This window comes from Sphaerodactylus townsendi, linkage group LG02 (assembly GCF_021028975.2).
Source record: "Sphaerodactylus townsendi isolate TG3544 linkage group LG02, MPM_Stown_v2.3, whole genome shotgun sequence".
In the NCBI taxonomy this organism is placed as follows: domain Eukaryota; kingdom Metazoa; phylum Chordata; class Lepidosauria; order Squamata; family Sphaerodactylidae; genus Sphaerodactylus; species Sphaerodactylus townsendi.
The window spans coordinates 88,972,493-88,990,189 of record NC_059426.1 but is presented as its reverse complement, the minus strand read 5'-3'; the positions used below and the strand labels follow the sequence as shown (position 1 = coordinate 88,990,189).

Genomic DNA, 17,697 nt, shown 5'->3' with positions numbered 1-17,697 from the left:
CTATGCGGGCGACATTGAATCTGCGCCTGCGCCTTTGGGAGAGAGAAGGCGGCCGTGGATCTCGCTGCCTCTCGCGGTCCTTGACGCCGGCAAAGGTTGATTAGGGCCTGTGTGTTGCCGGCCGGCCGGCTCCGTCTGTTCGTGCGGGGTCCATGGCGCAGCCTGCCGCAACACTACGAGGCCCTGCGAGGCAGTTGGAGACGGAGGTGCTGGCAGCGAAGGAAGCGGAAGCTGCGATGGAGCGGCAGCATCAGAAGCTCCTTGCAGGTGGGAGACGGCCGCGGCGAGAGGACCCTGAGCGCGTGCCCGAGGGACTCAGGGGTGCGGCCCGGGTAGGGACGGAGCTGGCCGCGTTGAGTTGGGAGGGCTGGGGTTGGGTGAGGGTCAGAGATCGGCTTGGAGAGAGTCGGGCGGAGTGGAAAGTATCATAGGGAAGGAGACTGCGTCAGAGCGAAACGTGCATGCTTGGAAGTAATGCTTGCATCACATTCCTCTGCAAGTTTATGACATGAGCCCTGCTGGGTCAGGTGGTTTTTTTTTTGCCGTGTAAATGTGTGACTTGGCCGGATTCAACTCTACCTAAAAGGCACACTCTGTCTTAGAAGTCTTTTCGTCACTGGTGGCAAGTTTTCAGGCCCTCTGCTTATGCTCAAAGGGACTCCCTGTACACATTTCAAGCTTAGCTCTACTGTTGAAAGCACGTTCTGGACTTGAAGCCTACCTCAAGACCTACATAGGAGGTTAGACCATGACAGTATATAGATGGCAGTTTGTAGACCAATGTGTGTTGAACTTCAAAATAAATTCAAGTCTCCTTTTGCTAATCTTGGTGATCATTATGTTTGCTAAACTGAGTCTTTGTGAGAACTCTCTTCTTACGCAAGCAGTTCTTTAAGCATTTTAAATAATTTTTAAATATATGCCCCCCCCATTTATCCCCAAAGGGGACCAAAAGCAACTTACATCATTCTCTTCTCCATTGTATCTTCACAATCCAATCCCTGTGAGATTGGTTGGGCTGAGAGTGTGTGGCTGCTGACCCAAGGTCACTCAACAGACTTCAATTTCAGACTGGGAACTTGAACCTGCATCTCTCCCAGATACGGTACTAGTCCTATACTGACCACTACACCATACTGGTTCTGTGACAAATAATGTGCACTTATGGATGAGTGAAGTACAATGTTCAGTCATTGGGACCAGCAAGGTCATTTGGAGTAACCAACCCTATGTTTAATGCAAAGGATGCTTCACTGCTTGTTGGGAGCTGCCTGCTGCTGGTCAAATGTTGTCAAATCACTCTATTGAACTGGCCCAGGTGAAATAATTCTGACTGACCTTTGTGGGAAGTACTCCCAAGTAAATTCCATCTTTCTGATTGTCCCATAAACTCAAGAAATTAATCAACTGCATTTTTCTGAGGAATCTTATATGAATGGACTTGATGGATTATATTACCATTTTTTCAGACTTCTGTAAGTAATGAGTTGAATTCTTAACGAAAACAGAAAAACAAACTGGTCTAATGCAACTATGATAAACAGTTTTCTAGTAATTGATGTCTGCAGGTGGATCTCTGTAGTAAATGTTTAGAGCTGCAAATATATAGTCTTTAGTGTGAAAATAACTTGTATGTAATTGATACAAATATGATTAATGTTCAGAGATATGAGGGATGCTTGGTAGTGATGACTTTAATAAAAAATTTAGCTGATGGCATTTTTTGTAACTGCTACAGAAAAATGGTAAATGAAGTCTGGAGTGGTTATTTAAAACTTGATCTTTAAAGAACACTTTTCAGGTTTGAGGGCATCATTTGCACTCTTTAAATTTCTTCCTGTCTCCGGGGGAGGACGGTATATAAATTAAATATCCAATCCAATATATGGCTATCATTAACGTTCTGAATAATTCATAGTAAATGCTGTATTTTTTTTCTTAGAAGGAAGCTGTAGTACTTTTTGTGGGCAGAATGAGTATAATAAAGATACTTTGACACCCATAGTCAAGAAAGAACAGAATTCCTGGGGTTGGAGTGGAGAGCATTCCAAGAAAGATTGTCAAGAAAGATATGCTTGGTCTGAACTCTTAGGGCAGCTGTATTCCATATCAACCTGTTAAAAACTCTGAAAATCATGATCATGCCAAGAATTATGTTATGCCTGTGCTGTAAGCATTTCTATGTCAGAGTTAGGGTAGGTGCATGGAGGACATGTTGGATCCTCCTCTACCATAACATTTCTTGGCTTTGGCTCATTCAAGCAATTTCCCTTCAGTGAGATTACTTGGCTCAAAAATGTCTGAGATGCTGAATTTTTCACAATCGCCTTAAATTAAGATCTGCTTGATGTATTTTTGTGATAAAACCACTGAACCTAGCTTGTGTTCTACACATCTCTATTATATCAAAACTTTTTCTATGTTAGAACAGAAATGAAAGTATCTTTTCAAATTTGCAGTTGTAACTATCTTTGATTACAGATAGACTTCTACTGTGATTGAGGTGACAAAGTTCAACTGACAGTTCAGTCATCGTTCTTTGTTCATAATGTGGAGTTGTCCAAATGGTGTTTAGGATTTGTTTCAAAATGAATCTTGATGAGCTTACTGCTTGTGTGTGAAATGCTATAATGGTTTCAAAACTGAATACATTGGAAACTTTAACACTTTGTTTACCTGCTAGAGAACGCTGTTGAAAATGGTAAATAACAGTGGAATGAATTAGCTTAAGAGCATTAACAATGTTGTTAAAAATCACTTTGATGTATTTAGGTTGCATGCAGCAAGTTACAGGTACACTGCTTATTTTGAAGTTTTTTTGATTTCACATTCATTAGTTATCCACAGTTATGGCTTCCCCGCCCATAGCCCTTACTGCAGCTCCCTTGGCTCCCCATCCCACACCAGTCTTAGGCTGCTCCTCCCAGGATTTCTAAGAACTCTGGCCTGGGTGGAACTGCTAGTTTGTGATACTTTTCAATGGGGGCGGTGGGGTGGGGAAGGAACACAAGTGGTGGACTATTTTCAAGAGCAGAAGGATGCTTTCACTTCTGCCGCACCACGAATGACTGCACTTAGATATTTCTGTGGGACAGAGTATAGCTAAATGGATTTTGGGCATCATTTCTACTAAGGAAAATCACAACACTAACAATTTATTTTCCCCCTGAAACTTCAGACCAATAATGATGTTAGCATACATGTTCGCATTCTGGATAGGCAATTTTTGTTTACCACTTTATTTTTTCCTGAGCAGCTAGTAGAATAAAAGCAGTTCCCTTTTGCCTATAAAGCCTTCCACAATCTAGGTGTAATGTAAACTTGGTTTATAATTTCTCCCTGTGGCAGTTGAAAGGTAGTAATGTTAAGAGAAAGTAAAGTTAGCAGCTGTGAAGTTGGTATTCCTTTTGCTAGACAACAAGAAAAAAATCACACTTTGAATTTATGTTTGACAACGGCTCTAATTTGAAGGCAAATTGCTAAATCCATTCCATATCTTCTGTGACACCTGACAGCACTTAAAAACAACTATCTGGATGTTTCATCATCTCTCAGATGTTTCTGCCAGCTTATGACCATATAATATCACAAGAGGGAATATGCTTTGCTCATTGTGCAATCATGGCACTAGCAGTTGCAGTAAACACTCTAGGATTATTGTTGTTCTCCAGTGGGTAAAATGGATGGGTGAACTAACAAATTTGCTATGTCATACAACTACTTGGCTGATTAAAATAGCCACTGCATCTTGGTAATTACCAGCAGTTTCTAATAATCCATCAATCCGGGGGAGGGCGGTTTAAAAATGGAATGAAATAAATAAATAAATAAATGGTGGCAACAGCAATTATTTACACTTTTATTTTACTAGCTTGCTTATCACTTCTTCTAAAGAGATGGAGGAGGGCTCCTGTGAAGCTGAAGAAGTAGATTTGACTGAGCTTGACTTAGTTTGTCAGGTTGATGCATTCATCTTTCAATTACATTTTGTTTTATTTCAGGAAAGGCCCATGCAGAAGGTGGCTCTGCACGAATGTCACTACTCATCTTGGTGTCTATCTTCTTATCAGCTGCCTCTGTTATGTTTTTGGTATATAAAAACTTTCCACAGCTTAGTGAGTAAGTATATGACAAATGGTTTGGAGTTTATGTTTTGGGTCTCCATAGAATAAGAATGTTTGAGGATCCTGGTCTTTGCTTCTCTAGGTCAGAGGAAATATAACATCCCAAGTAGGCAAGTGTCAGATCAGAGGTCAAACTAACCATCTGTTAGTATTTGGTAGAATTGAACTTCCCAACTCTGCTGGGAACAACTTCTGCAGAGACTTCTTTTCAAACTTTTGCCATCAGGCAAACTCTAGCAAATATCAGTTGTACTGAGTATGTTGGCCCTGCAAATATAAACCAAGTTGAAATTAATACAACTGCTTCAATTGTCAGAGGTTTGCCACCCAAAAATTGTATTTTTGTAAAAGTGCTGAGCTTTTTTTTGTTGGAGAACTTTGTCCTCTTTCCCTCTCTATAGAACTAGAGGTTTCTGGAGTTCCTTGAGAAGGAGCACTTATGGTTCAACAGACATGAAATTGGTTTGCATTTTTGTAGCACAGCCATATCTATGAACTCTGTACCTATTAAGAGTTGCTTTTATGTTGAGTGTGATACTTTGTCCTCATTCTGAATGATGATTTTGATTAATATTGGAAGGGTGAGGAGAAAAGGTAGAAATTTTGATCACCTAAAACTGAATTTCTGCTGGAGTGACTCTAAACCTGAAAGATGTACAAAGCTGAGTTCTGATGAACTTACTATACTATATGCTATAGTTACACATAGTGGAAGGAGCATGACTGTGCAAATGTAAAATGCACTGAAAGTGCGTTCAGCATACACATACCATCTCATAATAACTTCTTGATTCAGGTCTTCGTGCATGAGATTTTCTATGTGTAGGCAGTGTGCTGATAGAACACTCATGCATTGATTCTCTTGCACCAAGGGATGGTGCAAATATTATGAGCAGGGCATATTGACCTGTTTCCTATCACAGCCGATAAGCTTGTTTGAACTACCCCTCAGTTTTAGGATCATGGTGCAGTATGTATCTTCATTAGTTTTTTCGCTTGGGGAAAGTATTATTTGCATGTTTTAGTAACATCTTTCTTCCTTTGTTTCATGTGTAGGGAGGAGAGAGAATGTATAAAGGTTCCCAGAGATATGGATGATGCTAAAGCATTAGGAAAAGTGCTCTCTAAATACAAGGATACCTTCTACGTACAAGTATTAGTAGCCTATTTTACTACCTATGTTTTGTATCCTTCTTTTTGATGGAAAATGTACATCATGTCATTAAATGTGGTACGAAATACTTTTTCTAATCATTTTTATTCCTGCATGTTGATAGTAGGCTTCCTGGTTGCCAAATTAAAGGAAATACTTATCAAATACATCTGCTTTGTACTAAGTGTATTGTACTATTTGTCTATTCTGGACTAAGTGTATTGTACTATTTGTCTATTCTGGAATCAGCTCCCCAAGTTGTCAGCTGGCAGGACACATGTGATTTAAAGCAGTTCTTAGTCAAAATTAAGTCTTCTCACAGGAAAGTCCTGTCTTGCTAACTTCATTTAAACATAATAAAATCTTCCTCTGTCAACACAATTAATAGACATTCTGTATATTTATGGCTAAATGCCATAGGGCTGAATAATTGAGCTAATTCTGTAAGTGATCAGGGATTAAGAAGAAAACTTGATTTAGTTTAATGCTGTATTTCTAAGCGATTAAAACACTGCACACATGAAGTCTATAGAAATGAGGATTCAGGAGAGACTTCACTGTTTCACATACAAGATTCTCTTTTGAGAGAAAATTCTCAACACATAGTCAAGCAGCTTTATTTTTATGTGTGTTCTCCCTTGTGGAAAAATATGGTAATTTGTTATGGCTGTTAAAACACTTTGATAGAAAAGAGCTATTGACTTAATGATGTATTGATAACATAACAGTTCTTGGGGCATATTGTGATTAGTCCACGTGAGCAGTTTTTAGAAATTAAAATCAGGACTGGTGAATATACCCATTCAGTTTCAACTTATGCTACCAGACTTGCTTCCTTGAAACAATATTCATAGAACTTAACCAAGAAAGAGAGAGATAGCGAGATGAGATTCAGCATTAATTAACAAGTGTGAAACCAAATTGGTGGTGTTAATTAAGAGAGCAGAGTATCACACTCTTAATTTTACATTTTCCAAATTGGATGTTGTAAGTTGGCAGTTTTCTCAACATTCATAGTGTGTTGTTTTAAAAAAAAACATTAAAGCATGCTCACATAGCCAACTGTACAATCTACTGAGGGTGTTGGGGAACACAATTAAGCCACTGCTCCTCCTGAATGGACACAGGAGCAATCTGTGTTTACCATTGAGGATATACGAAATCTGTGGCTACAGCCAGTTGTAGCTCTGAGAAATGTACCAGTATGGTACAAGTGTTTGCAAACTTCTTGATTGTGTGTGTATATACATTCTTAGGTATAGCCTCAAAAGGATTGGAGAATGTCTTTCAAAGAGATAGCCGGGTGTCATTTGTCTAAACAAGACAGGCAACACTCTAGATAGAAAGGTTCCACTCACATATTGCAAACAAAACAGAGCTTGTTCCCTGTGGTGGGAACTTGCTGCATTTCTAGGCTTGTACATTCACTCCCTCTTGTGAGATCAGAAAACTTCAACTACCTCCAATTAGTTGTGATGCTTCATGACTAAGGCTCCTTCCGCACTTGCTGAATAATGCACTTTCAATCCACTTTGAAGCTGGATTTTACTGTGCGGAACAGCAAAATCCACTTTCAAACAAGTGTCAAAGTGGACTGAATGTGCATTATTCTGCATGTGTGGAAGGGGCCTAATTGGTCTAAAGACTTCCCTCTTCTATCTGGATATTCAGCATGAGGGGGTAGTGCAGAAACCTGACAGTTTACCAGATTTTGCCCATCAAGCACAACTGAACTGCTTATGAAGTCTAAATTGTGCTCAAATCTCAGTTGCGTGTGATGGTAATACTTTTGAGATTACAAACTTTTTTTAATGCAAATTGTGTGCTGGGAAAATACTTTGAATTTTTTGTTAATGCTGAATAATTTAATCCTTAACTAAAAATAATCTAGCCTGCAAACTTTTGCTATTCCTGGGTCAATATTTCTGAGTATCCTCTCAGGATTTCTCTACCCATTCCCCCTAGCTCTGTTTCTTGTCTGTCTGGTAAGTATTGTAGCTGGGAATGTATTTTCTCCTTATCCAAATGTTTATCTAGGTATTTGACCTGGTACGCAGAAACAATGGTGACTAATTACAAAGTTAAAAGTCTGACTGGTAACAGTTTTTAAATCGATGTACAAAGGAATTCTGTATTTAATAGGTGTTTGGCGGATAGCAATCCTAGGTCTGTTTTCACTGAAAAGGTGACAAGTATAAATAACTGACATGTTAAAACAGAGCTAGTTTCCTTCCTAAGTGGGATCCTAATATTGAAACAAAGGAATGGAACATATAGTAGAAACACAATGTTTACCAGTGGAGGCAGTGCCCTCCCAGGGCATTTGAGGTTTTCTCTTGACATAAGTGGAGGGGGCTGCTAAATTGGAAGGCCAGATTTTCAGGCAGGAAGTACTTTTTGAAGTGCTGAACTATTTAATAATCTAATGTATGTTGCTGACACTTTGCAAAGATACCTTTTTCTGAATTGTAGTGATCAATTAATATGGCAGAAAAATTTCCCTGCAGGCAGGTTAAGTGGCACTGTTTTGGGAGGTAGTATCATTTTAGATTGTATAGATCTTCCCTTTATTGCAGTGTATTAAAATTAAGTATTGTTACACTCAGGATGGTTACAGGAGGTTATGAAGAACATAAGAACCCCCATGCTAGATCAGACCAGTGGTCCATCTAGTTTAGCATCCAGTCTCGCACAGTGACGAAATAGTTCCTCTGGAGCTCCACCATCAGGGCATGAAAGCTGAGACCTTCCCCTGATGTCCCCTGGCACTGGTATTCAGAGGTTAACTGCCTCTGAATGTGGAAGTTCTTTTTAGTAACCATGGTTAGTTGCAACTGACAGACCTAACCTCCATGAAGCTGGCTAATGCCCTTTTAAAGCCATCTATGTCTGTGGCCATCATGTAATTAATTTTAGTTCTTTGAAGAAGTCAGTCAGTTTATTTATTGTTGTTTGGATTTGAGGGTTAGAAGTATACCATTCATTGGGGTATCTTCAGATGATATTAGTCCATCAAGGCCAGTTTTCATGTGCAGATGGTAGTTGCAATCAACATTTTTTTTTGTTATTCCTTTGCAGTGCTCAGGCCTTGGGGCTTCTTTCTGTTATATGCTGTCCTATTTAGTTGGGAGACCAGTTGTGTATAGATATCTGACAGAAAAAGCGGTAAACTGGGCAAAACAGGTAAGGCTACTTGAAGTGAACATTTTTTCCTACTCTACTCGCATTATTTATTCTTTACATGTTTATGCTGTCTGGCTACCCAATCAGGGTCTACAAAGCAGTGAACATAAAAAAATTGAAACATTTGAACAATCAAAATACATTTAATGATAAAATAATTAAATTAAAACTCACCAGCGGATTTAATTAAATTAAAACACCAACAAGATGGCCAGTAACCATTATTGGGGTTGTGCCAGATGAATCAAAGTCTTCAGTTGCTTGTGAAAGATACCAGTAGGAGGAATCTCCTCAGGGAGGGAATTCCAAAATGCTCAATGTAAACAAAAGCATTTGGGAATGATATTGTAATTATAAATGGTTCGTTTTTGTGCTCCTAATCAAAAGGGTTTAATAGGTTACTACCAAAAGTAGTAGTTGTATAATATGCTACATTTAGAATAATAGGAGTCAGCTTGGTATTACAAATTGAAGATAATATTTATGCTTCAAAAATATCAGATATCAATATTAGCAGTTCACATATAGGTAAAGTAGAACGTTTCTACCAATTAAGGATTGCACATGTGTTGGGGTCACATGACTTTTCAGCAGCCATTTGTAGAATTCTGTAAAAAATGAAACCTCACATACTCCTCAACCAGCCTCACTTGATTCTTCATATATCTTTTCTTATTTTGCACCAACCATGATAACCATAATGATAAATGTGTATCTTTATTTAATCTGCCAGATGTTTGCATTCTAATTTTCAAGTGGTGTCAATGTGGTAAGAGTTAGACAAGTACATTTCTAGAATAGGATTTTTTTAATTCAGGATTTTTATTTCCTATAGGTTGAACGACACAGAGAACACCTCATTAACTACATAATCTTTTTGAGAATAACGCCTTTCCTTCCTAATTGGTTTATCAATATTACCTCTCCTGTAATAAATGTACCATTGAAAGTATTCTTCATTGGTACTTTTCTAGGTAAGAATTTGGATTAATTGTCAAGGCTTCCAGGAATGTAGTCCAGTTTTACATTTTGTATGATTCCTTAGTACATAGCCCCATCTGTTTGATTATTGCAGAAAAGTGTAGTAACATTGATGTTCTCTTTTTGTGTGTGTTCTTAATTGGTTTGTTTTGTGTCTGTGTGTGATTCTGTGTAATGTATGAGTATATTCCATTCATTTATGGGTGTTTGCCAACCTCCAAGAACACAGTCCCATGATGTATATCTTCTGATTCCTTGTTAATACTTTTACCTATCCTGCCAAATTTTCTGACATCAAAGGGTTAATTGGACTGAACTATTGGTATATCATCTAAGTTGGAAAGATGTAACTGTGCTTAGGATAGCAGTGTTATTTTCTTCCTTGTCCATGTTGCAGTGAGTTGGAACTAGGCGTGTGCATTCAGATGTCACCCAACTGAAAATACACCTGAAATTATCTTTTTCAGGTTGACTTGAGGATATCCAAAATGACGTAAAACATTTCAAAATTTCTGGTTGTAATGACAATTTATTTACTAGAATTTCTGGAGTTTTTTGCGAGGGACGGAATGGGGAAGGAAAGAGAAAAAGCTGGTCCTGGAAAGGACCTGCTTGGTAGTGCCTGTAAATTTTAATGGGACATCATTTCCTATGAGACCAGGTCTATTCTCACAGAAAATAATGGTTGTTTAAAATGTAAAAGAACAAGATTCCATCAAGTAGCTGATCCTGAACCAGAATTTACTGAAAGAAACTCCAGAATTGGTAAAGGCATCCCCCCTCTCCCCCCCCCCCCAAATGTAGACAGTGGAGCAGTTTCCCTTCTGGAAATCTGGCTCTGAAATAGGATTTTTAAAAGTGTATACCTCCTGCTTGAAACATTAAAAATGGTGAAGTTTCCCACAGCTTTTTCTCCTATTTTCTAACTGTAGTGTATTAAAAGAATCAAATTCTTCAGGACCAGAGGAAAGGGGGAAAAAACAGTTTGGGGTGTCTTCCTTGCCTTATAGCTCGCATTTGTAGTTAATGACAACAGAAAAAAAATCCAGTATTTGGAAGGAGCTGCTGCCTGAAGAACATTTTACACTTTAAATACTAATGTTGATATTGCTGGTTAAGAAAGAGATTCATGGTCAGTGCTGTTCAAGTATTATCTTTGGGATCACATACTTTTTGAATAGAAAAGGAAGTTGGTAAGGGATTAATAGCTTGATAGAAGGCCGCTGATGGGGCACGCCTCTGAATGGGAAGTGTTTGCTAACCAAGCCTAGCTATTGAAATAATGCATATTTTAGTAGATATACATTGTTAATATGAGAATAATGGATACCAAAACTGGTGAGGTTCTCTTAGTGAAGAGTTGAAAGGCTGTCATTCTGGCTGCATTTTGGGTAGTGGACATTCTGACTATAATCTTAATCTCGCTTGCTGGGTTTAACTAAAAGAAGTCACATCTGAGTAAGTATGCTTAGGACCACATGTCTGCTATGAAAATGGACTCCCATCCTTAAATTTTAGCAGATGATAAGATTGCCTGTGCTTTCATTAGGGGTAAAAACTATGCATGAATTAACTAATCTGTTCTTCTGTTGAATCTTCTTTTTGTTATGACACAGATTCTAAATTTGTGCTAGTTATTGTTAGGCTGTCATCCCATGTGAGCAACTTTAGTGTGACTTTCTTAGAATATATATGACATGTTTTCAAAGCATGGAAAAATGAGGTAGGGGGCGAGGAAGACAACAGATATGTAAATCTTTTATTCTGGATGGCCTTCAGATTTCATAATGTTTTAAAGAGACAGTTTGCGTTGAAGTTTGTCATTGTTTCTGATCTGTTTTCATAATTCTCTTCCAGGTGTTGCACCACCATCTTTTGTAGCAATTAAAGCTGGCACAACACTTTACCAACTTACAACAGCAGGTGAAGCCGTTTCTTGGAACTCTGTTTTTGTTCTCATGATTTTAGCTATTCTGTCTATTTTGCCAGCTGTCTTCCAGAAGAAACTTAAAGAAAAGTTTGAATGAGGATCAACTTGGATCTTCTTTCCCATATTTCATCTCAGGATCAGCACTATTTATATGATCACTTTTATATTGGATTTTTGGCAATTAAAAAGGGGGACAACTGTAACAGAAACATCTTTCTGAACTTCTTGCTCAGTTTTCTTTGTGGGGCCCAAAGGTGAAGTAATTGCAGTTGGAATAAAATGAAAGTGACTATCGCCTTTTTAAAAACATGAAAAGTATTGTTTTAACTGATCTGTAGTATTTAATTTGAATGGTGCATACATACAAATACACATGCTTTGTCTGACAATTGTAGATGACTTGATGACTTAATGTGAATAATTCATTCCTGTTCCCCCTCTCTGTTTTTTCCATTGTTTATAAGTCCCGAAGAATAATGGACTGCCCATTGGAATAATGGATTTCTTGAGTAATGAAGAGCAGTGACTATTTGAGCAGTGATGAAAATGTTCCTTTCTTTTTGCCTGTTTATTTTACATTAACCGTGGAAATCCCAAAATATATCAGGCAATATTCCTTTTATAAGTTTGGGGGACACGTTAAAATTCTGGAATTAGAAAGATTACCAGTATTTCAGATATATGGCAGCTATTTCCAAAATTGCTAAAATTTTGTTTTACTATTTAGCTGTCAAATATAACCATGGTAATTAGCATACTTTTGGGTGCTGTGTGGTTTCCGGGCTGTATGGCCGTGTTCTAGCAGCATTCTCTCCTGACGTTTCGCCTGCATCTGTGGCTGGCATCTTCAGAGGATCATCTTCAGAGGATCTTCATCATTCAGAGATCCTCTGAAGATGCCACAGATGCAGGCGAAACATCAGGAGAGAATGCTGCTAGAACACGGCCATACAGCCCGGAAACCACACAGCACCCAAGTGATTCCGGCCGTGAAAGCCTTCGACAATACATAGCATACTTTTGCAAGTGCCCACTGAATTAGGAAAAAAGACTGCTGCTTCATCATCAGCAATGGGTAACTGCTGCAAATATTTCATTAAGTGGATTAAGTATACATAACTTTTTAGATTTTAAATGAGGTAACATGACCATGCAGAACTTGAAATCATCACCTCTTATCCAAAGAGCAATGGGTGTCCCAGTTGTGCATACCATGTTTGAACCAGCACTTGTCCTCATTAATTTTCATGAGCCTGCAGATGAAATTAATGAGAAGGTCCTAATCATGTGGCAAGTCAACTTCTACACTGTAGAGAAAGCATACATCTATGCATGGGAAATTCTGTATAAATTGTATATTTTGTACATAGTTCTTGCAACCCGGAAGACACGAACCTGTATTGATGGAAAGCTAGCCGATCAACTGTAAAGCTAAAATTCATTTCCCAAATGAAACAACTTAATCATGGTTTCTTTTCAAATATTACTGAAATGTACCGATTCCATTTTTCTGAATTGTTATGACTATGGCCAGAGGGTAGTTTGGTTTCTGCTGTAGGGCTCCATTGTACTGTTCCAGTTCCTAATGGCTTCATTACGGTTCATAAAGGTACATTCCTGTCACTAGAAGTAACTACTTTGTACAGCCATTTCAGAAAGAAAATGCAAGCAGTATACCTGTCTCTTGATATTTTAAACAGTTTTCCAAAGTAAATCCAGTTTACATGCCCATTCCCTATCTCTCTCTGAGCTAAAGCCAGTTGCAAAGCTGTCAAGTTGCCATGACTGGGAGGGGGGAATTCTCTGCAAGTGCTTTTGCTTCTGCAGGTGCCTAATTATCTGCTAGTTCTGTTCTTGAGGTTTGCAGCTGGGAAGAGCCTCGAGGCTGGACACGACTAACTCTGTTGTTCCCATGTGGGGGTGGGGATTGTGCTATCCATATTATCAACTGTTCTGGTGCGCTTTTGCCAGAACTGTCTTTCTACTGTTTCTGACCTGCCTTCAATAAAATCCTTTGAACCTCACAAGCCTTGTATTGCCTGAGCAGAGGATTGACAAAAGCATAGCGCACAGATAGATGTATACCAATAATATTGGCTTGGCTGAAGAAGTATAGTCAGGGATTACTGGATTGTACCTGTTGACTGTGTCTTGGCTCTTTATACATGTCTGGGCATCCCTTTTCTCCCTGAAAGGCATTTCCCTACTACTTGGCTTATAAACAATTTAAGGTGTAGAACATTCATTGGCTTTTAATAAATGTCCTGTGTGACTCTTTTGCAGAAAACCTTTAATGCCAGGCTATAGAATTCTTCAGATTTCTGCACTGCCAGTTCAAGAGCAACTAAGGATAATTAACAGTACTGTAATGAATTCAGACTAAAATCCCCAGGATTCTTAGAAAATATTCTGGGATATAAGAACATAAGAACATAAGAACTAGCCTGCTGGATCAGACCAGAGTCCATCTAGTCCAGCATTCTGCTACTCGCAGTGGCCCACCAGGTGCCTTTGGGAGCTCACATGCAGGATGTGAAAGCAATGGCCTTCTGCTGCTGCTGCTCCTGAGCTAAGGCATTTGCAATCTGCTAAGGCATTTGCAATCGGAGATCAAGGAGGATCAAGATTGGTAGCCATAGATTGACTTCTCCTCCATAAATTTGTCCAATCCCTTTTTAAAGCTATCCAGGTTAGTGGCCATCACCACCTCCTGTGGCAGCATATTCCAAACACCAATCACACGCTATGCTAGTTAGCAGCCTTTATTAGTCCTAATTCTTCCCCCCAGCATTTTCAATGAATGCCCCTGGTTCTAGTATTGTGAGAAAGAGAGAAAAATTTCTCTGTCAACATTATTTTCACCCCATGCATAATTTTATAGACTTCAATCATATCCCCTCAGATCGCCTTCCTCTCCAAACTAAAGAGTCCCAAATCGCTGCAGCCTTCCTCATAAGGAAGGTGCTCCAACTCCTTCAATCATCCTCGTTGCCTCCCTCTCTTCTGCACTTTTTCTATCTTCGATATCCTTTTTGAGATGTGGACACCAGAACTGAACACAGTACTCAAGTGCGGTCGCATCCACTGTTTTATATAAGGGGCATTGACAATCTTTGCAGTTTTATTCTCAATTCCTTTCCTAATTATCCCAGCATAGAGTTTGCATCTTTTTTCACCGCATGTTATGCATTGAGTTACACCCCCATGAACTATCAACTAAGACCAAATCCCTTCCTGGTCTGTGACTGATAGCACTGGACCCCTGTAGCGTGGTATGTGAAGTTTGATTTTTTGCCTCTACTGCACTGTTTCACATTTCAAGCACATTGAACTGCATTTGCCATTTCTGAGCCCACCTCACCCACTTATCAAGGTCCGCTTGGAGCTCTTTCGCAATCCTTTGTGGTTCTTACCACCCTACATAATTTGGTATCATCTGCAAACTTTTGGCCACCACACTACCCACCCCTCTACTTCCAGGTCATTTATGAATAAGTTAAAGAGCACTGGTCCCAAAACGGATCCTTGGGACACCACCTCCCTACATCTCTCCATGAGAACTTCCCATTTATACTCAATCTCCTTCTGTTCCTCAACCAGTTTTAATCCATAGGGAGAACTTCCCCTCTTATTCCTTCATTGCTGAGTTTTCTCAACAGTCTCTGGTGAGGAACTTTGTCAAAAGCCTTTTGGAAATCCAAGTAGACAATGTCCACTGGTTCCCCCTTATCCACATGTCTGTTTACACCCTCAAAGAACTCTAGTAAGTTTGTAAGACAGGACTTGCCTCTACAAAAGCCATGCTGACTCTTCCTCAGCAGGTCTTGCTTTTCTACATGTTTAATAATTTTATCTTTAATGATAGATTCTACTAATTTACCAGGAACAGATGTCAAACTGACTGGCCTGTAATTTCCCGGGTCCCCCCTAGACCCTTTCTTAAAGATTGGTGTGACATTGGCCATCTTCCAGTCTTCAGGGATGGAGCCTGATTTCAGGGATAAGTTGCATATTTTGCATATAGATTGCAAAAGTAACAGTTATGGAGTATAGAAGTGGTTGAGCACCCTTCTTTGTATAAAAAACCACTAGGCACAATGCTCAAAGAGTGAGTCACAACAAGACTTGTGAAAATTAGGCAAAGGGAACTAAGGATGGAAATAGAGGTGACTTCAGGCTTGTGTGATTTGCTGCACTTTCTCTTTAAAAATTTACAACTATGCATTCCCCAAATTTGGGTTGGGATGTTGGTGGCAAAGGGAGCTTAACCCATCCGAAACCTGCTGTTTGGCTTTCATATAGTTTACTCAAATATATTTAGAGAAATGAATGGGTTGGGAAAGGTTTACCCTTCCGTCTGCCTACTCGAAGTCCTCGTTCGTGTTGGGTTTCCATCATTCAGATTTGTTGACATTTAGAGAGATGTGAGAATCTTCAATGTCTTGCCTTCCAATTTCTGACCTTCTGTTGTGACCAAATTTTGTTTTCTTGTGCCTATTGTTCGGTACAGGATTACTGCTGCTGGGAATTATGTGGTTGAAGCTGCATAGAACATAACAATTCTTAACTGAATTGGATGATAAATTTATTAGCAAATTTTCCAGTAGTTAGACTTTTGAGGAAGTGTCTGTATCTTTGTAAAGTGGCTTTCATCCCGAAAACTGCTTCTTTTCAATAGAGCATTTGAAAAACTAGTACATTGAAGTGTTTGGAAGTACTAGTATCTTCTGCAGCTTTCTTTACCTGTAAAAGTATGGGTTGAGTCATTTTATACCAGTATTATGTCTAAATGCACAGGAACTGTATGCACGTACTTTTTGTCCTCTCTGTTTTATTTGTGTTGCTTTAACTGCCAAAACTATTTTTGCATTTGTTTAATGAATCAGTGTGGTAGCATAATGCTTGGTTTCCTAACTAGCCATACCATTATACCACTAAAATGAATCAGTTCTATCTTTTATATAGTGCTGAATTTTGTTACCCTAAACAGAAGAACTTGAAATCCATGAGTGCAATTCTGTGTGGAGTTACTTCACTGTAAGTCAACTGAAATCAGTTGGCTTGGAACATAGTATCTCTTCATATGACTGAACTGGAGATCCACTTTCTGTAATTGGTTCAGTCTCCTTACCGATTGAAGCCATTTTAGCATCAGTTTTTCATTTTGTCTTCAACTTGACTGAGGTTGAGTAGGTGTTTTGGAACCTTGTGTACTACAGTACAGCCTTAAACGTTATAGCTGTGTTTTATTCCTTTTCAGTAGTGTGATGGTGAAATAGTTTGTGATGCAGTTGGCTTAATGTTCTAAAGTAGCTCTTTATTCTGTGTGGAACTCTGATGTCTTAACCTTTTTGTAGAACCTTGACTGGCTCACAACCCATCATTCTTCATCTTAAGGAAGAAGTAATGATTTAAGGATTGGTATGTCAGCATGTACAAATCTGTTGGTTATATTTTAAGTACTTCAAGTTCTGGAAAGCAGTGGCAATACATGAACAAATTAAATGAGTTTAAAATATTAGTGGCAGAGCATTGACTTTTAAGGGTATTGATTTTCTTCTGTTCAGACGTAGATGGTAACTACAACTTTCCTGGCCCTTCAGCATTTTCGGACGAGCCTGCACTGTCAACACTTTCTTGTCAGGATGGACAACATGATTGCTAAGGCTCATCTCAACAATCAGGGAGGTTCAAGATCATCCTGCCTCCATTAGGAGGCTGTCAAAATATTGTCTTGGGCAGAGAACTATCTTCTGTCCCTGTCGGCGGAGCGTATCCAAGGGTGCCTCAACGTCGAGGCAGACTGGCTCAGCCGTAGACAAATCATGAAAGCTGAATTGAAACTCCACCCTTCCATCTTCAACCAGATTGTTCAAGAATTCGGGATGCCAATGGTTGACCTGTTTGCCATGGTGACCAATGCCCAGCTGCCACAGTTCATCTCCAGGTATTACCATCCTTGGGCGTACGCAACGGATGCTCTGATGACCCCAAGGGTTACTGTACGTGTTCCCCCCGACCCAGATTATCCCAAAGCTCCTGAGAAAAATCTTGTTGGAGGATGCAAGTGTCATTCTGGCACCATGGTGGCCAAGACGACCATGATTTTCTGAAATTCTCAGTTGCGCCACCTCCAACACTACCAACCCCACTAGACATGTTATCACAGGGTCTGATGCTCCACTCCAAACCTCAGTGGTTCTGTTTGACCACTTGGTATTTGGGCAGAAAGCATTAAAGAAAAAAAGTTACTCTAACAGCCTAACTTCCACCATCTTCACCTCTCGCAGAACCTCTACGAACAACATTTATGATTCATCCTGGAA

General features: G+C 39.2%; 1 protein-coding gene across 1 annotated transcript; it reads left to right on the top strand.

Moving 5' to 3' along the window:
- Window positions 1-37: 37 nt before the first annotated feature.
- On the top strand, window positions 38-11,905 carry TMEM41B (transmembrane protein 41B). The gene is made up of 7 exons (XM_048484805.1): window positions 38-267; window positions 4,002-4,119; window positions 5,181-5,309; window positions 7,169-7,262; window positions 8,356-8,460; window positions 9,296-9,434; window positions 11,299-11,905. The coding sequence occupies exons 1-7, from the start codon at window positions 153-155 to the stop codon at window positions 11,466-11,468; spliced, it is 870 nt and encodes a 289-aa protein (XP_048340762.1). The 5' UTR covers window positions 38-152; the 3' UTR covers window positions 11,469-11,905.
- Window positions 11,906-17,697: the final 5,792 nt, after the last annotated feature.

Bases quoted from the DNA above. Each gene is read 5' to 3' on its own strand.
- TMEM41B (XM_048484805.1), top strand. From the start codon at position 153: ATGGCGCAGCCTGCCGCAACACTACGAGGCCCTGCGAGGCAGTTGGAG. The intron at 8,461-9,295 runs GTAAGGCTACTT...TATTTCCTATAG, and splicing joins CGGTAAACTGGGCAAAACAG to GTTGAACGACACAGAGAACA. The intron at 9,435-11,298 runs GTAAGAATTTGG...ATTCTCTTCCAG, and splicing joins CTTCATTGGTACTTTTCTAG to GTGTTGCACCACCATCTTTT.